This window comes from Scheffersomyces spartinae (genome assembly GCF_019049425.1).
Source record: "Scheffersomyces spartinae strain ARV_011 chromosome Unknown scaffold_9, whole genome shotgun sequence".
Taxonomy (NCBI): domain Eukaryota; kingdom Fungi; phylum Ascomycota; class Pichiomycetes; order Serinales; family Debaryomycetaceae; genus Lizanozyma; species Lizanozyma spartinae.
In genome coordinates, this window is record NW_025065056.1 from 320,370 (window position 1) to 337,789 (window position 17,420).

At 39.9% G+C, this 17,420-nt stretch overlaps 8 protein-coding genes across 8 annotated transcripts; 7 read left to right on the top strand and 1 right to left on the bottom strand.

The window, feature by feature from the left end:
- Positions 1-120: 120 nt before the first annotated feature.
- On the top strand, positions 121-3,321 carry MUC1 (Muc1p; the record flags this gene model as incomplete). The annotated part of the gene is made up of 1 exon (XM_043195811.1): positions 121-3,321. The coding sequence occupies one exon, from the start codon at positions 121-123 to the stop codon at positions 3,319-3,321; it is 3,201 nt and encodes a 1,066-aa protein (XP_043049516.1).
- Positions 3,322-3,471: 150 nt separating this feature from the next.
- Positions 3,472-5,241, top strand: DPH2 (Diphthamide biosynthesis protein 2; the record flags this gene model as incomplete). Its single annotated transcript, XM_043195812.1, has 1 exon — positions 3,472-5,241. One exon carries the CDS (start codon positions 3,472-3,474, stop codon positions 5,239-5,241), a length of 1,770 nt encoding a protein of 589 aa, XP_043049517.1.
- Positions 5,242-5,441: 200 nt separating this feature from the next.
- KQ657_005170 (uncharacterized protein) lies at positions 5,442-6,449 on the top strand (the record flags this gene model as incomplete). The annotated part of the gene is made up of 1 exon (XM_043195813.1): positions 5,442-6,449. The coding sequence occupies one exon, from the start codon at positions 5,442-5,444 to the stop codon at positions 6,447-6,449; it is 1,008 nt and encodes a 335-aa protein (XP_043049518.1).
- A 34-nt stretch (positions 6,450-6,483) lies between these two features.
- SPC2 (signal peptidase complex subunit) lies at positions 6,484-9,598 on the bottom strand (the record flags this gene model as incomplete). Its single annotated transcript, XM_043195814.1, has 4 exons — positions 6,484-6,967; positions 7,022-7,033; positions 7,482-7,504; positions 7,685-9,598. The coding sequence occupies 4 exons, from the start codon at positions 9,596-9,598 to the stop codon at positions 6,484-6,486; spliced, it is 2,433 nt and encodes an 810-aa protein (XP_043049519.1).
- A 380-nt stretch (positions 9,599-9,978) lies between these two features.
- On the top strand, positions 9,979-12,527 carry KQ657_005172 (putative zinc metalloprotease; the record flags this gene model as incomplete). The annotated part of the gene is made up of 2 exons (XM_043195815.1): positions 9,979-9,982; positions 10,033-12,527. 2 exons carry the CDS (start codon positions 9,979-9,981, stop codon positions 12,525-12,527), a joined length of 2,499 nt encoding a protein of 832 aa, XP_043049520.1.
- Positions 12,528-13,513: 986 nt separating this feature from the next.
- IMH3 (IMP dehydrogenase) lies at positions 13,514-15,290 on the top strand (the record flags this gene model as incomplete). Its single annotated transcript, XM_043195816.1, has 2 exons — positions 13,514-13,964; positions 14,176-15,290. 2 exons carry the CDS (start codon positions 13,514-13,516, stop codon positions 15,288-15,290), a joined length of 1,566 nt encoding a protein of 521 aa, XP_043049521.1.
- A 239-nt stretch (positions 15,291-15,529) lies between these two features.
- SCP1 (Scp1p) lies at positions 15,530-16,069 on the top strand (the record flags this gene model as incomplete). The annotated part of the gene is made up of 1 exon (XM_043195817.1): positions 15,530-16,069. The coding sequence occupies one exon, from the start codon at positions 15,530-15,532 to the stop codon at positions 16,067-16,069; it is 540 nt and encodes a 179-aa protein (XP_043049522.1).
- A 234-nt stretch (positions 16,070-16,303) lies between these two features.
- Positions 16,304-17,233, top strand: MAK16 (ribosome biosynthesis protein; the record flags this gene model as incomplete). The annotated part of the gene is made up of 1 exon (XM_043195818.1): positions 16,304-17,233. The coding sequence occupies one exon, from the start codon at positions 16,304-16,306 to the stop codon at positions 17,231-17,233; it is 930 nt and encodes a 309-aa protein (XP_043049523.1).
- Between the last annotated feature and the right edge of the window lie 187 nt (positions 17,234-17,420).

Consider the following 17,420-nt stretch of genomic DNA (forward strand, 5'->3'; position numbering starts at 1 on the left):
TAGGAATTATCACCTAGTTTTTCCGCACCGTCACTCTTGATCACTAAGGAGCACTACAAGTGACAGTGACCAGTTCATCAGTGACCAGTCCAATCAGTAGCCAACAGTTCCGTGACCATCATGTCGTTCTGGGATAATAACAAAGACTCCTTCAAAGCTGCCGGGGTAGCTACGGCTAAAGGTATTGGTAGAGGAACTAAAGCTGTAAGTAAAGCAGGGTATAGAACCTACAAGAACCACAAGGGAGGTCAGCCAACGGAAGGAGAAGAAAATCACGTTGTACATGATGTTACATTGCCACCAAAACCAACCAAGGATCAATTGGCAACGTTCCAAGCTCCTCCAAGAAGAAATGTGCCGGCGTTCCAGCCTCCTCATAGAGGCGAAACAAGTCAATACACAGCCTTGGTTGCACAACATCAAGCCAATTTAGCTCAACAACCTCAATTGGAGTCTCAGGCTCCCCCTCAGTTCTACAGTCAGCCTATGGCTCAGGGTCAGCCTCAGGAACAGGTGCTGTTTTCCGCTCAACCTCAAACCGTAGAGATTCCCCCACCCCAACAGCCCCCTGTGTATCCACTGACTGATCAATTGGGTTATCTGGTTTCAACACCTCCAGCAGTTCCAGGGAGGCCTTTACCTGCAATTCCTCCTGTTGCAACTCCTCATGTATCAACGGATGGTACTCAACCCGCTGCCACTGCAACGCCTAACCCGGGGTTTATGCAAAATGCACAACTGAATGTCAACCATTTGGCAAACGTGGGCAAAGCGGCCCTGCTTTTAGGTCAATATGCTCCCCAACAACAGCATCAACCGTCATCAGCTGGTCCTCAATCAACTCCAGCCGGTCCTCAACCATCTTTCAGTCAGAATTTGAACACTGCTGCCACAGGTTTACTGCTGATGGCAGCATTACTGCAACAGTTCAATCTGGTAATGTCCCAACAACCACAACAAGATCAGCAGCAGTCATTTCAACAGCAACAACCCCAGCAACCTTCCGCCAACCAACAGCCGCTAAGTACTCCGACTAACCCAGCCCAACCTTCAACTGGATATGGCACGTTACCATTGCCAGTAAGGCCTACAGCTGAAGCAACAACTGTTGTTCCAAATAATGAACATGGTGGCCAAATACAACCTCAGACTGGTAACAGTTATCTACCACAAACAAATGAACAACCCAATGTTTCTCACCAACCTGGCTATGATATTCCACTGCCTGCTTATGGTGCTCAGTTACCCGTTTATGCTCCTCAACAGTCTATTGGTTCACAGAATAGTGTTCCTCAATCTTTTGGTGCTCAACCTCGTCCAATTCCATCTGCACCAACGTCATTGAACCAAGTTCCTTCGAATGCTACAGCACCCCCCGAAGTGAACCCAAAAAAGCCTTTGCCCGATCCAACTTCGTTTGCACCTCCTCCAGTTCGCAGAGACCGTGGTACCCAGAATAACCAAAAGGAGACTACCAATGTTCCTTCTTCACCAGGGCCAATCATTGCATTAGGACAAGGACAAGCACAAGGGCAAGGAACACCTCCAGCTTTACCGTCAAGAACTCTGACTACTCAAATAAATGATCAACCTGCTGTGACGAACATACCGCCGGTTGTGTCTCACACTGCTGACTCAACAGAAAATGCTCCTGTCAAAAAGCTGTTTGACCCTATGGCTTTTCCACCACCACCAAAGAGAGTTTCTGCTCTGACAACACCAGAACCATTAGATAAGCCTCAATCAGACAAGGATACTTCAACTTCCAATTCTGTTCCACCACCAAAACCTTCTAAGAAGCCACCACCTTCCAAACCATTAAAGTCTCATAGCAAATCCCCTGAGCCAATTCAACGTCTCGAAGATCCCAAAGTAAATATAACGCCACCTCCAAATTACACTGATGAGATTGCTTCAACTTTCACTAATGGAAAGGGCTTGAAACACACTTTACCTCCTGAAAAGCCACAGGTTTCTCCTTCTGATGCACCAAAACCATTTACTGCATTGAAGCCTGTTAAGCCAATTGCTTCTAAACCAAAGATTATTGAAGTTGATACAGATACAAGTGTTCTTCAAGCACCAAACGTAAAGCATTTGACTCCACAGCCTGCAAAGCCTCTTAAACCGGTGCCCTCAGAGCCTACAAAAACACTTCCTAAGGATCAACCTTCTAATCTTTCTTTTATGGATCAGCTTAATCTGGTTTTGTCTCCCGGGAATAAGTCAAAACCTTCACCTCCGGTAGACTCCATGTCAATGCCATCCAAGCCACAGAAACCAGAATCTATCGATGCTCCACCGAAACCACTGAAACCTCCAAAGAAGCCTGAACCTCCAGTTCTAGAACCTGCAACTCAAAAAGACAAGAATAACGTGGCTAGACAATCACCCAACCCTCCACCGCCTCCACGTTCTCGAAACTCTCCTCAAGCACCATTATCGCCAGCTACTACATCAAATTCAAACTCAAATTCCACACATGTACCTCCACCTCCACCTCCAAGAAATTATAACCGGGCAAAGGCTGCTTTACCTCCTCCCAAAAAGAGCGGGCCTCCAGAACTTGATTTGGAATTGACTACTGGATGGTTTACTAATCTTCAAAGTCCGTTACCTAAGTCATTGCAAGGGTTAAACAATTCTACTTCATATCTGTATCTGCTGGTGGGAGGAACCACAAAACACGTTAGAACAATCACAGTTAGACTCTTTGACTTGGGTATTGTTGCTTACAAATTTGAATGGTCTGATAACAATGTTGCTGGGGTTGTAGTGCAAATTGAGAAGTATATTCCTTCCCCAATTGACACCAAGATTCCTACTAAACAGGAACTAGTTTCCTACCAGCAAATATATGGAGAGCATGTTGCCGCTTGGTCTGAGCAACAAATGGGTAAGCAAGTCGGTAGAGGAGAGTGTTGGGATCTTGCTCAACACGCCTTAGAGAAGGGCTGTGGAAAGCATGCTTTTATATCTACATATACGCACCATGGATTCCCAATTATTGAGATTGAAGCCACACCTACTGGGGGGTTGAAGTATTTACGGTCCCAGCTTGATGAAGTCAAAAGGGGCGACATTCTTCAGTTCAAAACGTGTGTCTTTGAAGATAAAACTACTGGGGTCACAACTACAGCTGGAGCACCAGATCATACTTCTGTGGTGACCGCAACATTTAATGGGAAAATTAATGTCGTACACCAAAATGTTGGCGGTGTTAGAACTGTCATGACTGGCTCCTATACATTGGCCAACTTGGTCAAGGGTACTGTTACAGTCTATAGACCTGTGCCTAGTGAATGGGCAGGGTCGTTGTAAGTTTGGGCCGTAGTGCATATTTGAGCCACTTGTACGGGAGTTGTGTGCGCTACCATGCAAACGTTGTGATGATTTCCCAAGGTTGAAGTACAATAATGAAGCGATGAGGTAAGCCAGTCAGTTACGTTTATCAAAAGCTGATTAATAATAATGAGTGACGGAGAACAAGTAACATCTGCTCCTGCATTATCCACATATCAGGACGAGTGTACATTTTCGTATGCACAAATCCCAGAAGGTGTGCGAAACAAGCAGTATTTAGGATTAGATTCAAAAGCATCATCGGAAGACACTGTTCAAGCCATAAGACATTATTATGACTTGGATGAGTTGGTGACAATATTGGCAGAGCAGGATGAAGAGACCAAAGAACGCAGATATAAGAAAGTAACGCTCCAGTTCCCCGATGAGCTATTGGGTGACTCAGCTTGTATAGTACAGGAACTCCAACGGGAATTGGGACTCATTGTGGAGTCAAGTACAAGGACGGAGAATAGCGAACTTTGTAGTGGTCAATGCAGTTGTGGTAGTGACAATAACACTTGTCATGTCAAGAAGGATGAGTCTGAAGGACAGAAGATTTGGATATTGGCAGATACTTCCTATTCCGCATGTTGTGTAGATGAAGTGGCGGCAGAACATGTTAAGAGTGATTTGGTTATTCATTTCGGAGATGCATGTCTCAATACTATTGAAAGTCTTCCTGTGGTTTATGTGTTTGGACGTCCTATATTTGATGTTGAAGCAATTCGGGAGAGATTTGTTAGTGAATATCCAGAGAAAGAAGCCAAGATCTTGCTTATGGCAGATGCCACCAATACCAGGTATTTAAAAGGTTTGTATGAGAGGTTGCTATTGGACTATCCGAATATTGCATATGCTGATTTGGTTTTAGATCCAAAGGCAGATGCCAGAATCATAGGCTATAATCCTCAAACTGTTGTAAAGCCAATTAATTTGATGTTGAATCGGAATTTAGTTGGTATAGACTTTGAATGTGATGAAGAAGAAGAGCAAGAGGCAAGAGAGCAAGCCATTGATAGTAAGCTTTGTGAATACTCATTATTTCATATCACACAACCGCATGCTCCTCGTTTGTTACAGCTAATTACCAAATTTGAAACGGTAAAGGTTTACAATCATGTTGAAGATGAGATGTTTGAAGGTCCATTCCCCAATTTAAGAGTTAGATATAGAGCTTTGCATATGGCCCGAGCTGCTGGAACTGTTGGATTATTGGTCAATACATTATCACTTGCTAATACCAAGAACTTACTCAATTTGATGGCTAAGAAGATCAAAAAAGCTGGGAAGAAGCTGTATACTTTTGTTGTTGGTAAGCCAAACATTGCAAAGTTAGCTAACTTCGAAGCCATTGATGTTTGGTGTGTCTTAGGATGTGATCATCAAGGAATAATATTGGACCAAGATCGAGAATACTATAAACCTATAGTCACACCTTTTGAGTTGTCGTTGGTGTTAGGTGATGAATTTTCATGGACCGGTAAATGGGTTACCGATTATCAAAGAGTCATATCGTTGTTTGAGAATGGACAAGATGAAGAACCAGATCAACAAGAAGCCATGACATCCGAAACATATGAAGACATAGAAGAACCTACTTTTAATCCTGTTACGGGTCAATTTGCTGAAAGTAGACCCTTAAGAAGGTTACAATATTTACAGATCAGTGGAGCCACGGAAAACGATAGTTCGTCTACTGCAGTAGTGAAGAAACTAAGCTCAGAGGTTGCTATCAAGGGTTCAGTTTCCACATCTGCTGTTACACTTCAGAATAGAAGCTGGACTGGACTTGGAAGTGATTTCAACGAAGATCTTGAAGAGGGTAGTATTGCAGAACAAGGCAGAGGTGGTATTGCTAGAGGATATGATTATGATAAGGATATTCATGCCATTTAAGGAGTATATAAGTAGCATAGTATAATAGAATTGTTATCCCCCCAGACTGAAATATACACCGAGTGTATAAAGTAGAATAATCAATCAGTTATACTGAAATATACTCACCCCGGACTGAAATTTACACCGACAATATATACTCCACAATCTGTACTTTTAACACTGACAACTATCTAATATTTCCATTATAACTCGTCGCTATGGATATTGATCAAATAGTGGGTTATTTATGGAGCCAAATCACTCTTATACAATGTCTAGGGTTCCTTTTTTTGGGCATTACCAGGCACGTGCTATGGTTAGCTTTGGTGACCCTAACTTTTACATGGAAACTGATTCATGAGCTCATAGTAGATTACAATACCTCGAGCAAATGGCCTGGAATCACCAGTAATGATATAGCACTTGTCACTGGAGGAAGCCATGGGTTAGGAAGAGCTATAGTGAACAACTTACTAGAGAAGAACGTCAAGAAGGTGATTATTTTTGATATTGAGCCTCCTGGTAGTAGTGATGCTCGCTGCGAGTACGTTAAATGTGATTTGAATGACTCCAACGACCTCAGCACTAAGATTGATAGGCTCGTCGGTGAGTTGGCGTCTAAGGATCAACATATCAGTATACTTGTTAACAATGCTGGTATTCGGATCAACGGATCGGTGCTTGAAGTCAGTGAAGACGACATTAACAGATCAATGCAAATCAACTTTGTATCGCCTGTATTGCTCATACAACGAGTGATCAAGCAGTACATGGCAAAGAACAATGGTACGACTACTACTACTACTACCGGTTCCACCAGTACTGCTGCTATGTCTCCATTGACTATTGTTAGCGTTGCCTCTGTACTCGGATGGATATCACCGTGTAGACTATCGCTATATTCTGCGGCCAAGGCGGCCCTCATCAACGCTAACCAATCGTTGATGCGAGAATTAAAAGCTTACGACCAAATAAGAATTTTGTATGCTACGCCGGGCCAATTGGACACACGGATGTTCGCCGACGTCGAGCCACCCAAACAATTCTTTGCACCGGTAGTGAAGCGGGACGACTTGGCTAAGGCCATTGTTGATAGAATAGAACGGGGACAACAGGGTAATCTATGTAGACCCCTTTACACCAATGTTGTTCCGTTGGTATCGGCCTTGCCGTTACCGCTACAGGACCTAATAAGAGACATTACAGGGATAGACAAGTGTATATAGACATATACGTATGTATGTATGGATACCCTCTTTTTTATTCCTCTTTCTTCTGCACCTTTTCAAGCTCAGTCCTGAACAACTCAACAACCGTTTGACTCTGAAAATAGCCAGCAGTGTCAAACATCTTCATAAACTCCCATTTGGTCTCACACTTGACTCCATCAACATCAATGGTCACGTTGTATACCGGGTCATACTTTGAAGGGGTCGATGTCGATACGTGGATCTTATTCTTTGCGTCATTACTACCAACGAACTTAACATTGGGGTTCGCTCTGTCGATCATCCATAGTATTAACGACACGATACCATATACCACCACACCAATCAAAGTGACGGTTTTGGTTTCGTTGAAAGTATACTTTTTATCAAGATAGAATAATCCGGCCGATATGGCTACGGTGAAGAGTCCAAGGGCAAGTTTGGTGTCGACTAGTTTGAAGTCTTCCTCGTACCCCAATTGGCCCAAGACATTGGCAAGGTTTTCGTCGGTGGTGTTACGCAAGTCCGCCACGGAACTAGACAAGGTTAGTAAGTAGAAGGAATTGGAGGATAACGAGTCAGAATGTGACGTGTCAGACGTACTGGATGTTGGTTTGTTTTATCGCCATTGTTAGTTAGCTATGGACAAGTGTTTGAAGCTGACGTGGTGTTAGATTCAAAGAGGTTATACTAGTTAGTGAAGCGCTACCAATTTGAAATGTGGTAGCGCGTATGGATGTGGGCAGACGGTCTTCAATCCTAAGAGTCCCCAGTAGACACCGAACAGACAACAGATATTAAACACACAGCTAGCATGCATTCAACTGGCAGCAAATGCACTCTAGATAAGCATATTTTTGTTCCAGTCTTATATTTTTACTCAACGTTTAAATGAGAAGGTTTAAATGAGAAGGTCTTGCACCCTAATGAAAACATTGCTGCAAAATCTGAAGTGCACCACACCAACACCGAACAAAAGCCGAAAAGAAAATAGACAGACGTTGAACAGACTGCTGGCAGACATCAAAAAGACATTGACCTGACACTTACGAGACAGCCAGAATAGCATAATACTAATTCTCACGTGGTGATTGGAATATGGAAATATGACACTGAAAACGGTAAGTATGCAAAATAGTCTAGTAAACATCTATATGCGGATTAATTTCGGATAAACTGGTTTCTAGTGCTATTGTTTATTTTATGCTATACATTTTTTATTGTCATACTCATTATAATAATTGAAGAACTACCTTCTTCTTGCGTCCCTTCTTCCCGTTGTTTTGTTTCTTGAAATCTTCCCTAGCCTTACGGATCATCTCGTCTGCATCCCAATCATCCTCAATAGAATCTTCAGGTACTTCGGCTTTTGGAATCTGCGTTCCCCAAATAGTAGTGGTCATTTGACCGGAAAATCCTCCACTGGTTGATCCTCTCGCTTCCGGTGTAATACTTGACGTAGTAGACGAAACATCCGACTCTCTACGTAATAATGGTGGAAGTTCACGATGATCAACTATGCTAAGGGTACCTAAATTCCCATCATACCCATAATTATTATCATTATCTTCATCATTATGGGGATGCGGATTATTCTCTCTTTCAAAAAAGTTTCTGGTTCTTGTCTCTTGCTCATTTAAAGCTCTAATTCGGTTCTTTTCTTCTCTTTTAAACTTCCTAGATGAAGTACGCGATCTGTGGGCTAAATCATCTTCAAATAAGGTCCATGTTTCTTGACTTAAGTATTCATTCCCCTTCCAGTTGCATTCTATAAAGCCAATGGTAGTTCCACAGGGCAAATGATTCAAATACTTGTATCTTGTCAAGGCATTTTCCTCAGTTAATTCCTCGTATCTAATATTTTCAATCTTAGCCACTAGTGATGATGGCATGTTAGAGTACTGGTTATCATAGTTGGTCTTTAATATCTTAACGTCCAAAGGTGATAACACATAAACAGATTGAGCATTAAATCCTGCTTCATAGAAATAATAGAAATCATTATTATTACTTCTTTCTTGTTCCATGGCACGGGTATTTGGTTTCTTGGGTTCTCCAAACTTTTGCTGCCATGATTGAATATCATTGTCAATGTCCTTAATGGCTAGTTTGATGTATTTGTCATCGATGTTGTACAAGAGTTTCTCCTGTTCAAACTCGTGTAAAATTTGCGTCTTTTCCAATTCATACAAAGAAACGAGATATGCCATATCACCTTTGAAGATACGCAGATATTGAGAGAAATCAGGGACATCATTATCACCATCATTAGACGAGATCCATGGGAAATCAGGTATCAAATCTTGAAACTCGTGCATAGATTTAGGTAATGTAAGGGATCTCAGTTGAGATCGTTCCATTAAAGTTAATACAACATCATCATTGATTCTTGGAGTTTCAAATCTTTCATCAATATGATTAACAAGCACGGGTTTGATATCCCTTGTCCTTATAATGCTGGTACATAAAGGACACTCTCTATATTTTTCGACGACAGCATCTGCTTCTTGTTTCTTAGCTTTGGGGACCTCACTATCAAGTAACGAGATCAAACATGAAAGACATAAAATATGGCCACAAGATGTAAGCATTCTGGGAGCAACTGGCTGGTCAGTCAAACAGATGGGACAAGCATTACCTTTGGGAACAATGATTCTAATTATATCATGCAAATCTAAGGGAATGTTAGGATCCATAAGTTGAGTATTATATTCCTGTCTACCATCGACCACAAACTTATAGTTGACATTAATGAACGTCATTCCTTTTAAGCGGACTTTATTTGAAAAGTTATCTCCACCTCTTTTATATGGTCGACTGTTGCCACCTCCACCTCTTTTGTTGGCCATCAGGTGTTTCTCTTGGTACTCCTTCAGATCTTTATACGATTGGAATTGGAAAAACTCTCCAGCATCTATCTGCTGTTTAATTCTACCCTTGCCTTTGGCCGACAGAGCCAAAATGACCTCTGACTCTTCATTATTGTAGTTCTTGGGGCCCTTTTGTCGATTTCGAGTGGTGGTTTTCACCAGTTGATGATTCTTGCGGGGCTTGGAAGGGTTCTTTGGGTAGCTTTTGTGATCATTCTGTTGTTTAGACGGAGGGTTCAAAGAATCACCCTTTGCTACCGGAACCGATGCAAGTAATGAAGAAGAATTCAGTGTCATTCAAGCCCCACTGTAATAATCACTGATAGATTTGTCCTGTACCGTATCGTACTGAACGACAGTGTGATCTACTGTACTGTAGTGTACTCTACCGTACTGTAGTATACTCTACCGTACTGTAGTGTATTCCAGAATGAGATATGAAGCTCTGAAGTGTATGATGCTCTTTGTAATATCAAAGGGTCTGCGCTTCCATTATACCATGTGGCCGCCGGCGGCGCGTGAAGTCGTGTATCTGTTCCAAAAGTTCTCGCTAAGCAAAAGCAAAGTGCCACCAAAAGACGATCCAAAAAGCCATACAAACATAGATATATATATATATATATATATATATTAGACGTGGGACGAAATCATTATGTCTATGGGAAGGGACCATGGCCATGGGTATCGGCGTTTGAACGGGGAAGAAACAAGTAGTGAGACAACGCTACTAGCCAATAGTACAGCTGATGTTACTGCGGTCAACTCTGGTGGGGATGCTGAGTCTGATATGCCATTAGAGCCACCGGATTATGACGTGGTTGGCGGTGGTACAATAGAGGAGCTTGAAATGGAAAATGAACTTTTTGATGATGCTACTACGAGGTCTACTGCTGGTGTCCGGGAGTCTTATGTCTCTCGGGCCACGATAATGACAAAGAAGTTCATCTATGTTATCAATAGAACGGTGATATCACCTGTTAGTCGGATGGTTGACCCTGTGTTTGAAGTGTACCGTTTGGCATCGCAATACTACGAGTCATGGGTCCTTAAAATAGGTAACCCCTTGGTGGTTAATCGATTGCTTTATGTGTTTATGCTTATGCTGGTGATCTTTTTCATAACCAAATATAGTGACGATGAATCTGTTAATGGAGAAACCACCGGAGCCTTGGGATCTGGAAAATTTTACGATATTGATAAAATAGGAGAATCCATAAGGGATTATATTGATCCGAAATTAATGGAAGAAAACTTGGAGTATTTATCTCTGATGCCCCATATTACGGGGACTAAAGGTGATTTGGCATTAGCCACTTATATTCAAAAATATATGAAAAATAATGGTGTTCGGGTGCTTGATTTCAATGAAGTCCAAAGTTTCTTGAATTACCCCAATGCTCAAGATACTTATTTAAAATTGGCTGATGATTCGTGGAAAGCTACTCTTTATGAACAGGGGAACTCAAATGATATGCAGTATCTCGCTTATAATCCTGACTCGTTAAACACAAATGAAGAAGTAGAAGCCGAATATGTTTATGTTCATTACGGAAGTGAAATGGACTTTAAAGCTGTGGCAGAAAAGGGCATTAGTTTGGAAAACAAAATAGTCTTGATCAGATATGGAGGTAGTGGAGAGAGTTCCCAACCTGAACTGAATAAGATATTGTGGGCTCAAAAATATAAAGCTAAAGCAGTTGTTTTTATATCCCCTCCTGTAAAGTTGGGTTCATTAGAAGTGGATGATATGATTCAAAATTTGAATGTTGCATTAACAAGAAGATGTGCTGGTGATATCCTTACTCCTGGTTGGTCATCTGAAGATGGATATGTTACCAGGCTACCATGGTTTAAATCTGATATCACTCCCAAAATACCTTCTATACCTATTTCCTGGAAAGATGGGTCCTTTTTGATTGATAAGTTGAAAGATAAAGGTGTTAAATTTGACAATGCTGTGTTCTCAGGTGATGGCTCTTCAACTAAGAAGTTAAAATTGAAGATTGTAACCGATACAAGAGCAACTCACCAAATTTGGAATATTATTGGGACTATTGAAGGACGTGAACAATCTGGGTTAGGTATAATAATTGGTTCATCAAGAGATTCTACTTGTTATGGAACAATGGAAGGGAATACAGGAAGTGTCATTATGTTAGAAATGGTTAAGATCTTCACTGCTTTACAAAGAGAGCACAATTGGTCACCTTCAAGATCAATCCATTTTGTTTCATTTGATGCAACAAATTACAATTTAGCAGGGTCATCTGAATGGATAGAGAACAAGAAGGAACGTTTTAAAAAGGAAGGATATATTTATATTGATCTTAATGATGCGATTTCTGGGGATGATTTACAAATTCAAGCACATCCTGTTCTACATGATATCATAAGATATGCCTTAGCTAAGGTTAAGGCTCAACATACAGCATCAGACAATAAAGAAAAACAAGATATTACGTTACATGATTTATACAAGAATCAGAATAATGGGCAGGACCCGATTTCATATAATATGGTTGAATTGAAGAATTATATACCATTTATTAACTTGATCAATGTTCCGTCAATAGAAATCAAGTATGGAGGATTACAATACCCCAAGGGTTCATGTTATGATAGTTTTGATAATTTCAAGAGAATGAATGTTGATAAGTCTTTCAAGAAGCATCAGGAATTGGTGGAATTGCACTGTTACATAGCTCTAGCATTAGCTGAGAAATCACTTATACCGTATGATTTCAATTCGTTGGTTAATTTCCTTCATAAGAGTGTTGATGATTTAGAAAGTTACGCTAAAGACGTCAGTGGTAATAAGTTTCAATTAGACACTAACGGGCTAAGGAAGGCTCTAGAAATATTAAGAGGTAGTGGGACTCACTTTCAAACTTGGTTAACTGAATGGACAGAATTCGTTAAGGATTCCCCTGAACCTTCTTATTTGGCCATACGTCGTTATAAATGGAATGACAATTTGGTACTTTTCAATAGCATGTTTGTTCCTAGCGATCCTAAGCCAAAGAGAGAAGGCTATTTCAATATACTATTTGGTACACCTTTTATGTCACCTGCTACTAATGAAGGTATCAAGTACAATTGGAACACATTTCCTTCTGTTAGAGATGGAATTTACGTTGGAGATTATAAGTTTGCTCAAGAGGAATGTAATAAGTTGGCTAATGTGATTATTTCTGCATCATCGGTCTTACTGGACCAGATTTATTAATAGAGGTTATATTACAATATATGTATTGGTTTTAGCACGACCATTAGAAGGTATAAAGTGATAAAAATTTTCACCACTCTTAAAGTATAATATTACTATTACTATTAGTAACAACTGATAGTAATAATACTAATAGTTATTTCAATCAGGTGATAATGTTATTAATGTATGTATTACTGCAATCACTGCATCTAAGGAACTTATATGATGATTCTTGACCCAGCTTCTAAGGCATTCGTGCCTTGGGGTCTAGACTACTTATGAAGATTATTTTTATCAAGAACCGCTACTCTGAACGTATTACTTGTATTTACATGTGATACCAAGTTTTCTAATGCATAGTTGTTGATTTTGAATGTGTTACTAACCAGAATAATTCAGACTGTTATACTGAATAGCTTAGACTTTTATATTCTTGTAGCGTAGATTGTATATCCACATCGGAGATTCGGGCCATGTTCCGATAGAAATGGGGTATGTAAAGGCCAGTGAAGGCTGTAAGGGCCTGTAACAAGTTAGGACAACTTTAAACTGGCAATCAGTAAGGTGTTATGCAATCTATTGGCTCTACAAGATGGTTGGACGTCAACTATCGGAATCTCCGACGGAATGACTTGTTATCATCGACACAAACAAATATGTTAATACTATTTGTTCGGAAAAACTTCAATCTCTACAATACCTACCATTAGTATTACTATTGTTGTTGTTATTATCTGTACTATTATTACTATCATTACGTGTTCCGATGGAAAATTGACTTCCTCTCTATTAGTACTTATTACTCTGGCAAAAACCAATATGATACACAAAATGGGCTCATCTCATCATCTGAAAAAAAAATTTGTATAAATACCAAGCGATCCTCACGTAAAGTTTTGCAGACAATCTGAGTTTGAAGCTTTCTTTCCTGGCAAAGTTTGCCGCTTTATCTGTAAACTAAATACCTCTTTTCTTTACCTTTCACAACTGTAACAGTTACTACTATGTCTTTGGATTGTTCTAGTGCCACTGCTCACTTGCAAAAGTATGCTAAGAAGGATGGTTTGTCAGCTAAAGAATTAGTTGACTCTACCAACTTTGGTGGGTTAACTTATAATGATTTTTTGGTTTTGCCAGGTTTGATTGACTTCCCCTCCAGTTGTGTCAGTTTGGATACCAAATTAACCAAGAAGATCACTTTGAAGTCTCCATTTGTTTCTTCTCCTATGGATACAGTTACTGAAGCTAACATGGCTATTCACATGGCTTTGTTGGGTGGTATTGGTATTATCCATCACAATTGTTCTGCTGAAGAACAAGCTGAAATGGTGAAGAAGGTTAAGAAATACGAAAATGGTTTCATCAATGATCCAATTGTTGTCTCTCCTGAAGTCACCGTAGCTGATGTTAAGGCTATGAGTGCTCAATATGGTTTCACTTCTTTCCCCGTTACTGGTATGTGCTTCTATGTTATTTCACTTTTTTCAAGGTCTGGTTTATTTCCTTTATTATTATGATGAACAACAAAAATTCAATTAACTTTCGTTCTACCGAGTTTATCACATCAAACGATGTTGGGGAGAAACTTATATTCTGATTCAATCAATAATAACCAGACTTGAACTTAGTTTTTATTTTGTTCTTTTTACTAACTAATTGTGTTTAGAAAACGGTAAGCTTGGTGGTAAGTTGGTAGGTATTGTCACTTCAAGAGATATCCAATTCCATGAAGACAATACCTCCAAGGTTTCTGAAGTTATGACCAAGGAGTTGATTGTTGGTGCCAAGGGCACTAGCTTGGACGAAGGTAACAAGTTGTTGAGATCTTCCAAAAAGGGTAAGTTGCCAATTGTTGATAGCAACGGTAACTTGGTTTCTTTGATCTCATTAACTGATTTACAAAAGAACCAAACTTATCCATTGGCTTCAAAGTCTTTTGACTCAAAGCAATTGCTTTGTGGTGCTGCCATCGGTACTATTGAAGCTGATAGAGAAAGATTAACCAAATTAGTTGAGGCTGGTTTGGATGTTGTTGTTTTAGACTCTTCAAATGGTTCATCTATTTTCCAATTGGAAATGATCAAGTGGATTAAGGCCAACTATCCTGAACTTCAAGTCATTGCTGGTAACGTTGTTACCAGAGAGCAAGCTGCCTTGTTGATTGAAGCTGGTGCTGATGGTTTGAGAATTGGTATGGGTTCTGGTTCTATTTGTATTACTCAAGAAGTTATGGCTTGTGGTAGACCACAAGGTACTGCTGTGTACAATGTTACTGAATTTGCTAACCAATTTGGTGTTCCATGTATTGCTGATGGTGGTATTGGTAACATTGGTCACATCACCAAGGCTTTGGCTTTAGGTGCCTCATGTGTTATGATGGGTGGTTTATTAGCTGGTACCGCCGAAACTCCTGGTGAATACTTTTACAGAGATGGTAAGAGATTGAAGACTTACAGAGGTATGGGATCCATTGATGCTATGCAAAAGACTGATACCAATGCCAATGCTTCTACTTCCAGATACTTTTCTGAATCTGATAAGGTTTTGGTAGCTCAAGGTGTTTCTGGTTCTGTTGTTGATAAAGGTTCTATCACCAAGTTCGTTCCTTATTTGTACAATGGTTTACAACATTCTTTACAAGATATCGGAGTTCAATCATTGGAGCAATTGAGAGCCAACACCGATGACGGAAAAGTCAGATTTGAGTTCAGAACTGCTTCTGCCCAATTTGAAGGTGGTGTTCATGGCTTACACAGTTATGAAAAGAGATTACACAATTAAAGGTAATATGTACATTAATATTGATTTAAAAAGAAAAAGAATAAATAATTAACTAAATGGGTTTAAATAAGTGGCTATGTAGTAGTAGTAGAGTACCCTCGAAGTTATGACCGTAATAAAGTACAGGATGGAATTCCGGGGGGGAAATTTGAACCGGAAAAATGTATTATTCCATTGCATATATCTTGGGTCTTCATTCATATTCATATCCCCAATTATTCCGTCGTAGTATCGTCAACATGAGCTACACAAACTATTCCATACCCACTAAGAAAGAACAAAATGCTAATACAAACTTAGACCAAGATCTTAAGTTATCAAGAGATCAACGATATCAGGCACGGCAATCGGAAATCAAAGATTATGTCTTTAAAACACTCGAGATCCCTCAGGAAACCATCAATGAATACAATAGATTACAATATGATCTTGTTGATATTCTAAAGGATGGTGAATTACTTTGTAAGTTGGGCCAATTGTTACCCATTGAACCTAACCCATGTCGTGGATATAAATACTCCAAGACCCCCTTTAAACAAATGGAGAACATCTCATACTTTCTTAAAGCTTGTGAAATGATCAAGTTGCCTCATGATGAAATCTTTATGACTGTTGATCTTTTCGAAAGAAAGGATCCTTATCAAGTTGTAGTTACTTTATTGTCGTTTAGTCGTATTGCCAATGAGTTGAGTCCCAATTCCTTCCCTACTAAAGTTGGACCCAAAGTTACTAAGAAGAAACCTCCCATTCCTTATAAACCACTTCATTTAAGAGCATAACCCCAAAACGTACATAGTAGTTATTATAATAGCAATAATACAAGGAATAAAGATCGTCGCGTTATTACGTAACTATATGTCACACCTGCATGCATGCCACAACCAAATCCTCATCTCATCTCGTTTCGTTTTTTGGTAAACTGAAAGCTTGATTTGCTTATTGAAAATTTTTGAAGTTGGATCATACCCAGGTCGGAAAATACCCCCCTATAAGAAGTTGTTCCGTTACTCATAATGTCAGTGTCAGACGAAGTTATCTGGCAAGTGATCAACCAGCAGTTCTGTGCGTTCAAGATAAAGACTACCAAAGGACAAAACTTTTGTCGGAATGAATATAATGTTAGTGGGTTATGCAGTAGACAATCATGTCCCTTGGCCAATGCAAGATACGCCACTATTCGGAACGTTGATGGGAAGCTTTACTTATATATGAAGACCGCTGAAAGAGCACATATGCCATCTCGAATGTGGGAAAGAATCAAGTTAAGTAAGAACTACACTAAAGCATTGAGTCAAATTGACTCACGGTTAGAATATTGGCAGAAGTTCTTAATTCACAAGTGTAAACAAAGATTAACGCGGTTAACCCAAGTGGCTATCACAGAAAGAAGATTGGCATTAACAGAAGAAGAAAGACACTATGTTGGAGTTAAACATAAGGTTAAGAGAAGGGAAGAGAATAGAGAAAGAAAGGCTTTGGCCGCTGCTAAGATTGAAAAAGCCATTGAAAAGGAATTATTAGAAAGGTTAAAGAGTGGAGCATATGGTGATAAGCCTTTGAATGTTGATGAGAGCATTTGGAAGAAGGTGTTGGGTAAGGTTGATCAGAAGGACGAAGATGAAGAGTTTGAAGATGAGAGTGACGAAGAAGTCGAGTTGGTTAGTGATGACGATAGTGATGTTGGAGAAGTTGAATATGTTGAGGATGAAGATGCTGATGATGAATTGGTTGACATGGAGGATTTAGAGAAATGGCTTGGAGATTCTAGTGCGTCTGAAAGCGAAGAAGATGATGACGATGAAGATGATGAGGAAGAAGAAGAAGGATCCAAGAAACGCAGTGGTGGTGATAGTGTCAAGAAGTCACAGACAAAGAGAAGAAGACCAAGGGTGGAAATAGAATACGAGGATGAGTCCTCCATACAGACCAATATAGCCATGTAAAGTATTTAAGAGCATATACGAACATAGCCACAAGATAAGGACACTATAGAACGTAGCACATTTGACAAGACTAAACCAGCACCTGTCTAGAGTAGTTTCTTCGGTAGCACCTGGAGCAATGATATAATGGAGTTGGCTGTCACGTGACTTGTGGTACGGCTTAAGTCCGTCTATAAACACAAGAAAA